The following is a 14,591-nucleotide window of genomic DNA, read 5'->3' as shown; positions in this document are numbered from 1 at the left end:
CCTACAGGCGGCTCCCGGTGGGGGACCGAGGCCCCACACGGCAGTGCAAGGACAGTCCCGACAGGCAGGCGGCCACTCCGCCCGGCAAGGCGCGCTTTGCTCAGCGAAGGCTGGGGTGCATTGGAAATATTCCTGCCATTTTCGTAAACGCAAATTCTCCCTTTTGAGAGCCGCTTCTGTGATCTCTTGAGGACCGTTTCTCCAAGGACAACTGTGGTCGGAGGATGTTACAGCCTGAGAAGTTCCCGCGCCGAGCATCCTGCGTGCAGATGCCTCTGGTCTCACTGAGTCACATTCTACTGTCGTTGCAGACACACACGAACACACACACATGCACACACACGCATGCGCAGGCACACACGGCTCAGAAATTTAGCAGCACAGCACTCGGGCTTTCCCACACTGCACCGCCTGGGGCGGCTCCCCTGGTGCTCAGACAGGGCAGGCGTTCTCTGTCTCCTGTGCAAGACACAAAGGAGGATGGAGGGAGGAGGGAGAGAGAGAGAGAGAGAGAGGCAGACAGACAGACGCAGAGAGACAGATGGACACAGAGTGCAGAGAGAGAGAGACGCAGAGACAAAGAGAGACAGAGAGACACAGACACAGAGAGACAGAGAGACACAGACACAGAGAGAGACAGAGACAGACACAGAGACAGAGACAGAGACCGAACAGATGGCAACGAGGGACAGCATGGGGCTAGCATGCTCGCTGCCTTGGTTTCTCAAGTGATGATATAAAAATCCATGGGAAAGCACACCACGGAGCACCATGCCTGGATTTTAAAAGCTTCTGCACCCAAATAAACTTGCATTTTGCTTCCTGTCCTGAGACCTCGTGGTGCTCACGCCCCTCCCTGGTCGAAGGACTGTGTCCTGCTCTGGTTCTCCCGGGCCTTTTATCCCATTCTTGAATTAATTTATTTACACAATAAGATCAGCGACTTTCCTCTTGAGAGAAAATGCAGACTTGAGAGCCAGAACTAGTGCCCTGGGGGCGCCCCTGCCTCCTCTGTCTCCAGTGCCGTGGGCTGGGACGATGAGACCCCCTGAATCTCACTGTGGCCCAGGACGGCTTCGGGGTTCGGGGGGAGAAGCCCCTGTGAGAGGCTCCACAAAGGCTGCCTGGCCTTGACCGGGAGCGGAGGAGAGGCAGCGGCAGCCTACAGGGGCCATACGCACAGAACGGAACGATGGGGCTCAGGGTAGGGCAGGGCCCTCCCCGTATGCCCACTTTAATTGTGCGTCTGTGCCACCCCAACAGCACCCACAGGGCTCCCCCTTGTCCCTAGAGCCGCAGTTTCAGCCTCTGGGGACGCAGTGCAGCTGACAAGAGCCCGGTCAGGTAAAGGCCCTGGGGCAGAGGGGCGCCGTGCTGTGCTGCGCCTCCTGGGACAGCGTCCAGGGCCTTGTGTGCTTTGTTCCAACCCTGCAGGAACTCCTGGAGGGTCTGTGCCGGGGCAGAGCCCTCAGCTAGATGGCCACGGCGACGCCAGCCCTCCCACGGGCAGGCCCCGGGCTTGCTCTACAGGGCGCATGTCCTCAGCTCATCAGGCAGCCACTGGCCAAGGCAGGCCCCGCTCAGGAGCCCTGAGGCCCTGGCCCACCGCCGGCCAGCGCTGAATGACGGGGCCAGCTCAGTGGTTTGCGGGGCCTCCGCTGCCCTCAGCCCCAGGAGCTCCTGCTGGGCTCAGCGGGCACCGAGGGTGGTTGCAGGGCAGGCTGACCAGGCCTGTGGAGGCCGCAGCACTTCCCTCTGGAGTCTGCGTCCAGCCCTGCCTGCCAAGGGAAGCCAGCGCCAGCCCCGAGCCGAGCGGACTCTGCCCGACAAATGCCAGCAAGTCCACCTGGGAGGCAGGGCCGTGCGGCAGGCCGCCCCGGGAGCCCTCATTAACGCCAGCTTCCACAGCAGACAGCAGCCCGGCTCGGAGACTCTCGCCCGGAGGTGCCCCGGAGCCCCAGAGCCGCGCCCCGTCCTGCGCCCCTCCCCGAGCGGGGGTCACACTCGGGGTCCCCTCCCCACGGAGACCTTTCCTTCCCGAGGCAAGGCCACGGCTCCCAGGCTCCGGGTGCCTGGGCAGAGCCAGGGCTGAGAGGGAGAGGCGTCTGCGCGTGGCTTTCCCCGCAGAACAGCCGCACAGCGCAAGGCAGGTGTTCAGGGCCACACCTGGTCTTCCTGTCCTCATTGTCTCAGACACCTGCTCCGTGGCGCAGGCCTGACGGGAGACGTTGGGGGGCCTCCTCGGATCCCCGTCCACTAAATCTGCCTTGCTCAGCGATGACAGCCTCGCTGCTGGCAGCTGAAACCACGAACACGCGTGAAGAGTCCACAGCGCGTGACGGGGACGTCACTGCACGGAAGGCGGGGCGGCCTCTGGAGGCGGTGGTTCCTGATCCTGTTCAATTTGCATTTCAGACTTCCTGTCATCATCCCACGGGCAGTCTTGAGAGTCAAGAGCCACGTGTGCGCTTCGAGGCATAACTCGTGGGCCAGGCTTGGTCATCAAGGCTGTGCCGTGTGCTCTGTGGTGTAACTACGGCCGCGGTTTAACTAGAAAAGCTACAGTGGGGAATCGATGAAGAATCTGATAAGAAAAAGGAGTAAGAAGTTCTGTCTGAGAGTGGATGGAACTGCCTGTGGGTGCTGGAACACACACACACATGTAACACAACACCTGCACAATGCAACGGAAACACGCGCATACACACAGTGCAACACAAATAGGCACATACAGTGCGACATGCAGACACACCCATGCACAACTCAACACATGCACACGCAGCACACCCATGCACGACTCAACACATACACACGCAGCACACACATGCACGACTCAACACATACACAACGCAGCACACACATGCACAACTCAGCACATGCACACGCAGCACACCCATGCACGGCTCAACACATACACAACGCAGCACACACATGCACATGCACCACACACATGCACACACACCACACACATGCACAACTCAGCACATACACACGCAGCACACCCATGCACGACTCAACACATACACACGCAGCACACCCATGCACAACTCAACACATACACACGCAGCACACCCATGCACGACTCAACACATACACACGCAGCACACCCATGCACAACTCAACACATGCACACGCAGCACACCCATGCACGACTCAACACATACACAACGCAGCACACACATGCACACGCACCACACACATGCACACACACCACACACATGCACAACTCAGCACATACACATGCAGCACACCCATGCACAACTCAACACATACACACGCACCACACATGTGTCTCTGGTGAGCACACTGTCGGGTCCACCCACAAGGCGGTTTCTGACTGGTGTCTGTGTTCAGCTGTGCCTCATTTACATATCCAGTCGTGGAATCATCGCACGTTTGCTGAGGGACTGCTGAGCCCCGGTGGACAGCAGGAGCCGCTGCTGCATTTGCAGAGCGAGAGCCAGCCTTCGCGGCACACACACGTCCAGCGTTCACTCGCTGGCTGTCCCAGCCATCGGCACGGCAGAGCCACAGGCAGCGTTCATGCATCAGCCACTTCCCTTTGCATCCTGGTTCCCTGAGCCAGGAATTCGGCAAGGCCTCAGCCGGTGGCCCTGGGTGGGGGCTGCCATGTGGGTGCAGTTGGATGGGGTCCAGAACGGAGCTACAGGGCTTGTCCACGTGGACTCTGAGAACCTGCTGGGCTTCCTCACAGCACAGCCGCTTCAAGACAGAGGCTGCTCCCCGGGGCTCGGGCACCAGGGCCAATGTCAGCTGAGTGGGGGGAAGGCCGGCCACCTCGCGTGATGGGGCCTTAGGGCCGCACAGGCCCTTTCTGCTGTTGGAGGACCAGCCACAGAGGCCACCACCTCCTGACGTGGGAGGACAGGACCCTGGAAGAGAGCTCCTCATGTCCTTGGGAGAAGTGAAGTCGGACAAAAACTCCTGCTCCGGAGAGGCCCAGGTCAGCTCCAGCTCCCACTCCCCGTGCCCTGAGCATGGCTGTGTCCAGCGGAGGCCTGACATGCCTGGAGGACGGCCTCGAGGACATCTGCGGAGCAGCCTCAGTCCCCATCTTTGGCAGCAAAGAATGAGCTCTGCCACTGAGCTGGGTCTGGCCACATGGGGCAGCCCCCCAAGACTGCTGTGGGAGCCCCCTGCCCCTCTGCCCCTCGCACTGTCGTGCGTTCTGTTGTTGGGTTCCCGTATTGTTGGTTCCTGGGTTGTTGGTTCCTGAGTTGTTGGTTCCCATATTGTTGGTTCCTGAGTTGTTGGTTCCTGGGTTGTTGGTTCTTGAGTTGTTGGCTCCTGAGTTGTTGGTTCCTGGGTTGTTGGTTCTTGAGTTGTTGGTTCCTGGGTTGTTGGTTCCTGGGTTGTTTTTCCTGAGTTGTTGGTTCCTGGGTTGTTTTTCCTGAGTTGTTGTTTCTCCTGAGTTGTTGGTTCCTGAGTTGTTGGTTCCTGGGTTGTTTTTCCTGGGTTGTTGGTTCCTGGGTTGTTTTTCCTGAGTTGTTGGTTCCTGAGTTGTTGGTTCCTGGGTTGTTTTTCCTGAGTTGCCAGTTTCTGAGTGTGTTGGTTCCTGAGTTGCTGGGTTCTAGTGGTGTTGTGTCCCCCACCAGCAGGCTCCTGTTCTGTGCGTTTCCACACTCGCAGTGTTCTGGTGTTGCTGGCTCTCATGCCGTCTAGTTCTCATGTTGCTGAGTTGGTTCTCCGAGGTCTCATGGAGGGAGGGAAAACGCTGCTGCAGGTTCCAGTGTTCAGGTGAGGCAGGGCGGAGTCATCAATGCCAGGTGTGTGGTGTCCGCTGTGCCTGGCCACGTGTGCCCAGGACTGGGAGCAGAAGGGAAGGCGTGGGAAGAGCAGGCATTTCATAGCCCACGCCACACAGCACCAGCCAGGTGCAAACGCAGCCAGGAGGCAGCGGCGGTGATGAGTTCACCCCAGGGCGTGGCCGGAGGCCGGGCTCCTGACCCCAGAGGCCTCCAAGAGAATCAGAGCCGTCAGCAGGGTGTTTTTTTTAAGTTTTTAATTATTAATTGAGAGGTAGAGTTACAGAGAGGCAGAGAGAGAGAGACAGAGAGACAGAGAGAGAGGTCTTCCATCCGCTGGTTCACTCCCAGATGGCCTCAACGGCCGGAGCTGCGCCAATCCAAACTCAGGAACCAGGAGCTTCTTCCAGGTCTCCCATGCGGGTGCAGGGACCCCAATACTTGGGCCATCTTCCACTGCTTTCCCAGGCCACAGCAGAGAGCTGGATCAGAAAAGGAGCAGCTGGGACATGAACCGGTGCCCATATGGGATTCCAGCACCACTAGCAGAGGCTTAGCCCACTACACCACAGTGCCAGCCCCATCAGCAGGGTTTTCACCAGGGGAAGCACTCGGCTAAGATAGTGCTAACCCTTTGTTCTATCCAAAATATGAGGGCGATACCCAATTTTCTCCATATGTCTCAAGCAAATAATTGGGAATTTAAAGAAAGGTTTAAAAAAAAAAAAAGGGCCTGGCACTGTGGCACAGCGGGTTAATGCCCTGACCTGCAGCACTGGCATCTCATATGGGCGCGGGGTTCTAGTCATGGCTGCTCCTCTTCCGATCCAGCTCTCTGCTGTGGCCTGGGAAAGCAGTAGGAGATGGCCCAAGTGCTTGGGCTCCTGCACCCGTGTGGGAGACCCAGAGGAAGCTCCTGGCTCCTGGCTTCAGATCAGCACAGCTCCAGCCGTAGCGGCCATCTGGGGAGTGAACCAGTGGAAGGAAGACCTCTCTGTCTCTCCCTCTCACTGTCTGTAACTCTACCTCTCAAATAAATAAATCTTTAAAAGAATAAAGAAAGAATTGGGCACAGAAGACACAAGCTGTTTGGGGATCTAAAGCCAGCACACGGGGCAGGGTTTGGCGGTGTGGTCGAGGGCATCTCGGGGCGCCTGCGCCCCACAGCACGCCTGCATTTTGTTCCAAGCCCAGCTCCCTGCTAAGGCACACCCTGGGAGGCAGCGGGCGGTGGCTCCCAGGTTGGGTCCCCGCCACTCACACAGGACATCTGGACTCGGTTCCCAGCTACCGGCTGCAGCCTGGCCCAGCTGTTGCAGGCATTTGAGAAGAGAACCAGTGGGCAGGAGCTCTGTCTGTCTCTTCCTTTCAACTATATCAAATAAATACAATTTACAACAAAACGGCACCATTTACGTGCTATTAGGAGCCCAAACCTGCTTGTGCAATCTCTGTGCTCCAAGGTCCCTGCTTGGGCAGCTGCCCCCGGCCTTGACCCGGCCCTCGAGAGATGCCTCCAGCCAGAGGACGCGCTGTCCCCAGGAACCGCAGGTGAGCATCACGCGACTGTGTGCGCCCAGGGGCACTGCGTCTCAGCACCCTCCAGGGGTGCGGCACCGCGGCCCTGCACTCCCCGACCCCACAGAGCCGGCAATCGCTCTGCACTCACATTTCTGTCCTGCTCCCACTCACATTCCCGCCCCCATGTGTTCTCACACACTTACGTAGTACACTTGTCCTCACCCACACCCACACCCACACACTCATCACTCACACCCCGCAGTCACATGCACAGGCCCAGCTGCGAGGACACACAGTCTCCCAGCCCAAGTCCTCCCCGCCCTGGGCGCCACGCCTGTGGCCATCAGCAGCGTCCTGGAGGGCCTGGTTCTTGTGGACCCAGCACACGTCTCTACACTGCCTACGTTAAACATGAACACATTCCTTAGTCAACCAGGAATCCTCACTTTGTCCTGCGAACAGAGCCAGCGTTACTGCGCGCCATCACCCTGGAAGTGAGCACCCTGGAAACGAAACGGCGCCATCTACAGGGACTTGGGGAGAATTTCTCTAGGCCAGAGCAGCAGGGGACAGCAGGGGTGGCCTCTCACGGCAGCCACGCATTTGACAGGAGCGTCCTTGTACCTGGGTCAGTTCCCAGGGCGCACGTAGGCCACGGCATCCGGAGCCTCCAGAGCCAGGGCTGCCCCCACCGCCCTGAGACTCGGGCTGGCTGGCGGCCAGCAGCCCCGGCCAGCCTGAAGACGGTGCTCAGGCCGGGGCTCTGAGGGGCAGCGTGGGTGTCCCCCTCCAGGCCCAGGCCCCGGGGCAGCCAGACTGCAGAAAGGAATGGCGTCTGCGAAGCAGACGTTTGCTTGAGGCTCCCCCGTGAGCTTGTGGAGCAGACGTGGTGACCGAGACGAGGGCTCGGGCTTCGGTGACCACAGGCAGGGCCACGGCTTCTCCGGTTTCCCACTGCTCTGGCTGAGCACTGGGACAAGAGGCCTCCAGGCCCCTGAGGGGATGGGCACCTGCCTCTGAGACTTGGCCACACTCGTTCTAAACAAACTCCACACCCACTGTGCAGCAAACGACGCTCGGTGTGGCCTGAGCCTTGGGCGCGTGTTGGTGGGGGCGGCCGCAGCCCAAGCACACAGGACTCAGCCCAGCCTCCCCGGACCCTCAGACGGCTGCGTTTAAAGAAAGGGCTCCGGCCCTCAGCTGAGGGTCAAGAGGCCCGCGGGGACAGCAGAGACCAGAGTCAGAGACAGAGAGACATGGGCAGGAAGACCGAGACAGTCAGAGACGGAGACAGACAGGGCCCGAGGCAGGCAGAGACTCAGGCACTCGACACAGGGCGAGCCCCAGGCAGCGCGCGGCTCCCCAGGGCGGTTTTGGGGCCTTTCTCTTCTTCAGGAGCCTGCGGTTTGCTGGGGGCCTGGGGGGGGGCGCCAGGGCACACTCACTTTTTGGGCCTGTAGTCGGGGATGGTCCTGTCCAGGGAGATGCGGTCGCTGAGCTGGGCATTGTACCCGTACTCCTCGTACTTGACGTCTGTCTCCTGGCTGTCCGTGCGGAGCGTGGCGGCCACGCCCCCCTGGCCCAGGCCGCCTGGCCCCTCCACCAGACCGATGGGTTTGGCAAGGCCTGGAGGGGAGATAGGAAAACAGAGAGCTCAGGCAGACCGCAGGCCCCACCCCTGAGTTATCCCCTGGGACGGCCTCGCTCCCTAGCAAACCTTTCTCTCGGCAGCAAACTCCCAACAGGTCCGTGCGGGATGGGACATTCTGCAAAAGGCAAAATGATGGAGCCAGCCGAAGGTCAGGGGTTGCCGGGGACTTGCAGGGCAGTGGGCTGTCCCCATGGGACGAGCAACGCAAGAGGACCCCGGTGCCAGTTTTGACCACCAAGAGTCACAGAGTGTTGATGCTGGGTCACCCTGTAGCAGGTGCGTCACAAAGAGTGAGAGGCTGGGGGACGCCACTGGGGACAGTGCCATGGGCCCTGCCTCTAAGTCTGAGACTGCCCAAACGTAGACTCTGTCGATGCCACAAGACACTGGCTCAAAAACTGGAATGAGGGGCCAGCGCTGTGGCACAGTGGGTTAAAGCTGCAGCCTGCAGTGCCGGCATCCCACATGGGCACCGGTTCAAGTCCCAGCTGCACCACTTCCAATCCAGCTCTCTGCTATGGCCTGGGAAAGCAGCAGAAGGTGGCCAAGTGCCTGGGCCTCTGCATTCATGTGAGAGACCCAGAAGAAGCTCTTGGGGTCCTGGGTCCAGATCAGCTCAGCTCCAACCATTGAGGCCATTTAGTGAGTGAACCAGCAGATCGAAGACCTCTCTCTGTGTGTCTCTGCCTCTTTCTGTAACTCAAATTCAAAAAAAAAATGCAGATTCTTAACAAAAATTGCAAAGGAGTTTTTGAAAATTCACCTTTTAAAAATCCCAGCCCTTGGCCCTGTCAGTCACCACCAGTTGAACCAATCGCACACCGACGAGGTGCTGGCGAGGCAGGACCAGGGGCACAGTGAGTGCCTCCGAGGGCTCAGCCAGGATTAGTTGGGCAGAAGGGGCCCCACACGGGGCATCGTGTGACAAGGAGGCGAGGATGGACCCCAGGGCAGGAGCTGCTGACCAGGAAGGAGCCATGGGACCCAGGTGACCCGGGCTCAGGGCCCCACGCAGGGCGGTGGTGTGGGCGCCTGGGTGGGCCAGGTCAGGCAGTTCTTGGAGGTCAGTGGTGCCAGGAGAACAGAGGAGACTCGGATGGAACCGGGACCAGCGCGGGGTCGGGGCAGGGGCTGGAGCGAGAAGAAGGCGGGACGGACACACGTCCCTGAGTTTCCCCAGAGCAGGCTACCCCACACCTGCCCACCCCACCAGGGACCCAGGCAGGAGGTCTGTGCAGGAGGTGCTGCCCCAGGGGACCCTGCCCGTGGAGCCGCATCACCAGGGCCCAGGACGTCCATGTTTCCCACAGTACCACCTGTAGGTGACTGATGCATTGTTGGTATTTGTGGAGGACTGACAGGCACAGCCCTGGACGGTGTAGCAAGCCTCCTCCACTTCCAGTTTGTATTTCAATACTGCAATGGCACGCACAGTCGTGCACACACGTGCCACGGTCGGGTGTCTGTGTGCACGTGCGCACCTCGCCAGGCGGTATCTACAGAGAGAAGGCTCCCAGAGGCCAACACCGACAGCTCCCAGGCTGCAGGCAGGAGCTGCCTCCCAGACGCTGCCCGGGCAGTGGGGGCTGTGCCCTGTAGTGTGGCTGCCCCACATCCGCTGCCTGACCTGTCCACTCGCACAGGTAACACGTTGCCAGCCGCCCAGAAACCCGAGCAGTGAGGGTTAACAGCCTTGTGCTCTCCTCCAGGGAGATGTGTCCGGCTCCAGTTCCCGTGGCCGCCCTCTGGCCATGTCCGGGCTCCTGGATCCAGGTCTTGTCTGATGGGTGTGGCACAGCTCCTGGGACTTCCTGGTGGGTGGCACGTGCAGCGTCCATCTTCCCGGCTGCCCTTGAACTTCCTGGCTGTGTTGCCAGTTTTAGGTATCCTCGGGGTTACCTCTGTGACTTTAGCACACACGCCGAAAGCTGTTTCTGCATGTCCCCCCCCCCCCGTGCCTCCCCACCACGGCACAGGGCAGACCTGCCCCTCCCCCGGCCTCTCTGGCCTTGCTGAGCCCTCGCCTGGACACCTTCCACGGGTGTCTGCAACAGCTGCGCGGAGGCCTTCCACCGGGCTGTCCACAAGCCGGTTCTAAGGCGAGAGGCATCGACAGCTGCCATGTGCGACCCCACAAACACCAATCGCGGTGGAGCTGGGCGCCCGGCGGGCCGAGGACCAGGACACGTTCTACCGCTAATGAAACTCGTGCCGCTGACGGAGAATCCTCCCTGTCGCTGCTCCTGGTGCGCCAGTCAGTTCAGACTACGCGGCTTTGGGCTTCGGTTCTGCAGCTTTCTGCAAGGCTCACAGCGCTGTTCCCGGAGCCTGAGCTCGGCGCCCACCCCCACAGCACCCGGCGGGCACAGCCACACGGCTCACGTTGGCAGGGAAGGAAATGCAGGCACAGAGAGGCCAGGCAACCTGCTCAGGCCACACAGCTGCTGGCTCCAGAGCCAGGCTGTGCCCAGGCAACCAGGACGCTCCTAACAGCCGGGCCCTGCAGCCGCCACCCCCAAGGGGTCCTCAGGACATGGACAGCCCCTCCCTCCTTTCCGGGACTCTCCTCGCTGCTGGGTGGGGGCTCGAGTCCAGTGCGTGAGGGGCCGGCCCTGCCCTCCCCGTCGGAGGTGTTGCTTCCTTGCTGGTGTCCACCCTTGGTGCACTGTGCACCCTCGGAGGGCTCTCCAGGGCCGTGTGCACAGCGAGCTCTCTGTGCCCTACGACGCAGGTCCTCCCAAGCCACATGTGGAGTCTGTGCAGCACCAGGCAGTGTGATCCCAGCCCCACGGCCTCCCCAGGGGCTGCAAGTGGCAGGAAGGAGCCTGCGGTGAGCGCAGCCCTGGCCTCACTTGGGTTCTGGACTCCGGGCTCCAGAGCTGGAGAGGATCCACTCCAGGTGCTAAGAATATTCCAGAAGGGCTGTGTGGCGCGTAAACCTCCTGGGCCGCTGAATGTCAGAAAACTCCTCCCATTTCTCCTCACTTTGGTGGGCGGCGCCGTGGTCTGTCCCAGCGTCCGTGACCATTCTGCACGCAGCAGGGCCCCTCGCGGGAAAGAGAAGGGGGCACCATGCTGGCCCGGAGGCCCGGCCTCCTCAGAGCTGCTGCCCCCGCTCGGGGGACGCGGAAGTTTGTATGCATGAGCTCAGCCTTGGAGCATCGCCGTGCAGGAACCCAACAGAGCCAGCGCCCGGGGTCCCTGACTTCAGGCCGGCTCCACGCTGCCTGCGCCTCCCCTGTCCCCACAGCCACCGTCTGGCCAGGAGCTCTGCCAGCCCATGGAACAGACGCGATGACGGAGGCTGAGGGGCCGGCCGACTTCAGGACGTCTCGGAGCAGGCTTGGAGGGGCCACTGACACTTCAGTGACCCCAAAGGCGCTCGCCGCAGGCAGGGAAGCAGGGCTGGCAGGATGGGGACAGTGCTCCCACGGAGCCCCTGGCTTCAGGAGCAGGGGTTCACCCAGGAGCAGGAGGCGAGGGTCCGGCCCCATCTCTGCAACGCTGTGGGCCCAGCAGTGGGTTTGGGCGTGGCTTTGCCCACGTGCTGCACAACAGGTGCATGAACTCCCATGCCCTGACATCACTCTGTCATGGCACACGTCACTTCCATGTGTCCCAGGAACACAGCCCCCGGGGTCAAAGGCACAGACGGTTCTGGGGGACGAGGTGGGGAGGTCCCTCAGGGACACTCGGGGCCCGGCAGGGAAGCTGGCCCTGCCCTGAAGGAACCTCCCAGCAGGTGCAGGTTTCCTGGAGCCCACCTCCGACCTCTCCCCTTGATGGGGACACAGCGCAGGACCCTGGGACCGCTGCCCCTCGAGGCTGAGCTCCAGCTCCACAGCCTGGCGGCCCCTCTTGCTCCCCTCTGGCTCCCGCATCCCAGGGAGCAGAAGCTCTGCTCCCGCAGCCTGACTCCCTGCCCAGCCCTCTGCCTCAGACAGTTCAGCGTTCGGCTCCCAGCCTGGAGAGGGGTCCAGGCGTGAGGAGGTCCCTGCTGTTCCCCTTCAAGCCACGAGGGGGCGCAGTGCTAATTCATTTTGATTTTACTTTTCCAGTAATCAACTACAAGAGTTCTCTCCACAAACAGACCCAACCGGACTCCCAATTTACGTGTCCTGCTTTCATTGTCAGTCTGGTCCAAGTACTTTCCCAGGTCCAACTTCACATCTCTTCAGTCCATGAAGAGATTCAGAGACACGACTGTTTCTGTAAATACATAAACACTGTCCTTCTGCTTTGATTTCCACGTCACTGTTCCGTGGCGAGAGGACACAGTCTCCTACGAGCTCTCTCTCTGGTGTTTGTGGGGACGCGCTGTGTCTCAGTGCACAGCCATGTCTGCATGTCCCAGAGAGTGCAGGGTCTCCCCATGAGTGACAGCCGTGTCTGCATGTCCCAGAGCGTGGGGTCTCCCCGTGAGTGACAGCCATGTCTACACGTCCCAGAGCGTGGCGTCTCCCCGTGAGTGACAGCCATGTCTGTACGTCCCAGAGCGTGGGGTCTCCCCGTGACAGTCGTGTCTACACGTCCCTTAGAGTGGGGTCTCCCCGTGAGTGACAGCCGTGTCTGCATGTCCCAGAGAGCACGGGGTCTCCCTGTGAGTGACAGCCGTGTCTACACGTCCCTTAGAATGGGGTCTCCCTGTGAGTGACAGCCGTGTCTACACGTCCCAGAGAGCGCGGGGTCTCCCTGTGAATGACAGCCGTGTCCCAGAGAGCGTGGGGTCTCCCCGTGAGTGACAGCCGTGTCTACACGTCCCTTAGAATGGGGTCTCCCCGTGAGTGACAGCCGTGTCTACACGTCCCTTAGAATGGGGTCTCCCTGTGAGTGACAGCCATGTCTACACGTCCCAGAGAGCATGGGGTCTCTCTGTGAGTGACAGCCGTGTCTACACATCCCAGAGTGCGCGGGGTCTCACTGTGAGTGACAGCCATGTCTACACATCCCAGAGAGCGCGGGGTCTCCCCGTGAGTGACAGCCGTGTCTACACGTCCCAGAGAGCACGGGGTCTCCCTGTGAATGACAGCCGTGTCCCAGAGTGCGCGGGGTCTCCCTGTGAGTGACAGCCATGTCTACACATCCCAGAGAGCATGGGGTCTCCCCGTGAGTGACAGCTGTGTCTACAAGTCCCAGAGAGCGCGGGGTTTCCCCGTGAGTAACAGCGTGTCTACACCTTGTCTCCCCCCCAGCGTGGGTCTCTCCTGTGGGTGTTCTTCCCAACCCTGCTCCCCACCTGGCCCTGTCCGTGGAGCCCTGGGTGCACCCGGACTGTCCTGAGAAGACCACAGGAGACGGGGTCCTCACTTGCACGTAACAAGATGGCGTTGTTAGCGACTGCAGGACGGGCTGTGGCTGTTGGTTGGTGTTGGGGTCGGGTCTGGAGCCAGAGGTCGGGAGGCTCCCATCCCGGCCCCCGCGGCCGAGGGGCTGGAAGATGAGAGCTGAAAGAAGCTCCCAGGTCCTGCCGTGGCAGTGCAGGGGGTTTGACGCCGAGATGAGCGACACGGCCACAAGACACGGCCACAAGCCAGACCCCTGGAGCCCCCAGGAGCAGAGAGCACAAGGTGGGGCCCTCCCCCGGAGCACCCCAGGGGAGCAGCTGAGCTCAGACTCCGTCTCCAGACTGGGAGAGAACGGATTCTGCTGTTGGAAGCCCCCGGTCTGCGGTGACCACAGCCACCTTGCACACCAGGACAGGAGGGAGGGGACAGGGCAGCTGCTCTTCTGCTCCACCTCTGAGCGCTAACCAGCTCAGACACTAGGCTCCCAGGGCTGACACTGTTGCGAGATGCAGCCCCCGACCGAGGTCTGGACAGGAAGACCTAGGGGGTCTGCTGCAGGGCAAAGGCACAGACGCCCCTGGGACGTGTGGGTTTGTGTCCCATCCACAGTCCCTTTGCCTGCCTGGAACTAGGACTTGATACATGGAGCTGGAGCAGCCATCCTGTGACCATGACACTGAAGTCCACATGGTAGGACAGGAGGAGCAACTCAAAGGGGGCTGGGTTCTTTTTTTTTTTTTAGTAAAATTTTACTTATTTCTATGTATTTGAAAGGCAGACAGAGCTCTCACCTGCTGGCCCCCAAATGCCTGTCATGGCCAGGGCTGGGCCAGGCCAAAGCCAGGAGCCAGGAGCTCCAACTGGGTCTCCCATGTGGGTTGCAGGGGCCCAAGGACTTGAGCCATTACCTGCTGTCTCCCAGGTTGCCCTGGGAGCAAAGCCCGGATTCAAAGCCAGGTGCTCTGATATGGGATGTGGGTGTCCCCAGTGGGTCCCGACCACCGACTCCAACACCTGCCCTGGGGCTGGGCTGCGGGACGTGTGCCACCGTGGCATCTCGTGCCCGCCCCAGCTGGCATCTGCAACACAGGAGCACAGGGGACGCGGACATCGCGGAGGAGAGGCCAGGCCGCCAGCCCTGGGTCAGCCCCACCCGAGGGGGGCTCGGCTGGCCGTGCCCAGGGCGTCGCTGCCGCTCTGAGAGCCCCACCTCCCACTTGGCCGACCCTCGGCTCCCAGCACGCAGCACAGGACGCGTGGGCAGCTGTGGCTTCTCCACTCGGAGGAAGTGCATTTCTGAGTCACCGACTTCCATCTGTCACAGCAGCTGAAGCCAATATTGTGAGAGAGGAAGCAGCCCAAATGGAA

The 14,591-nt window shown here is 60.9% G+C and overlaps 1 protein-coding gene across 2 annotated transcripts in view; it reads right to left on the bottom strand.

The window, feature by feature from the left end:
- The window catches only part of GALNT9 (polypeptide N-acetylgalactosaminyltransferase 9), a 51,319-nt gene that overhangs the window by 24,834 nt on the left and 11,894 nt on the right, over nucleotides 1-14,591 (bottom strand). For both annotated transcript variants that reach the window (XR_011385287.1, XM_070066266.1), the window contains exon 2: nucleotides 7,733-7,913. Coding sequence is in view for 1 of the 2 variants with exons in the window: in XM_070066266.1 (XP_069922367.1) it covers nucleotides 7,733-7,913 (181 nt within the window). In the remaining variant the exon portion in view is untranslated. The remainder of the gene's footprint in view (nucleotides 1-7,732; nucleotides 7,914-14,591) is intronic.

This window comes from Oryctolagus cuniculus, chromosome 21 (genome assembly GCF_964237555.1).
Source record: "Oryctolagus cuniculus chromosome 21, mOryCun1.1, whole genome shotgun sequence".
NCBI lineage: Eukaryota > Metazoa > Chordata > Mammalia > Lagomorpha > Leporidae > Oryctolagus > Oryctolagus cuniculus.
The sequence above is the reverse complement of the archived record's forward strand: the minus strand, read 5'-3'. Positions and strand labels throughout refer to the sequence as shown.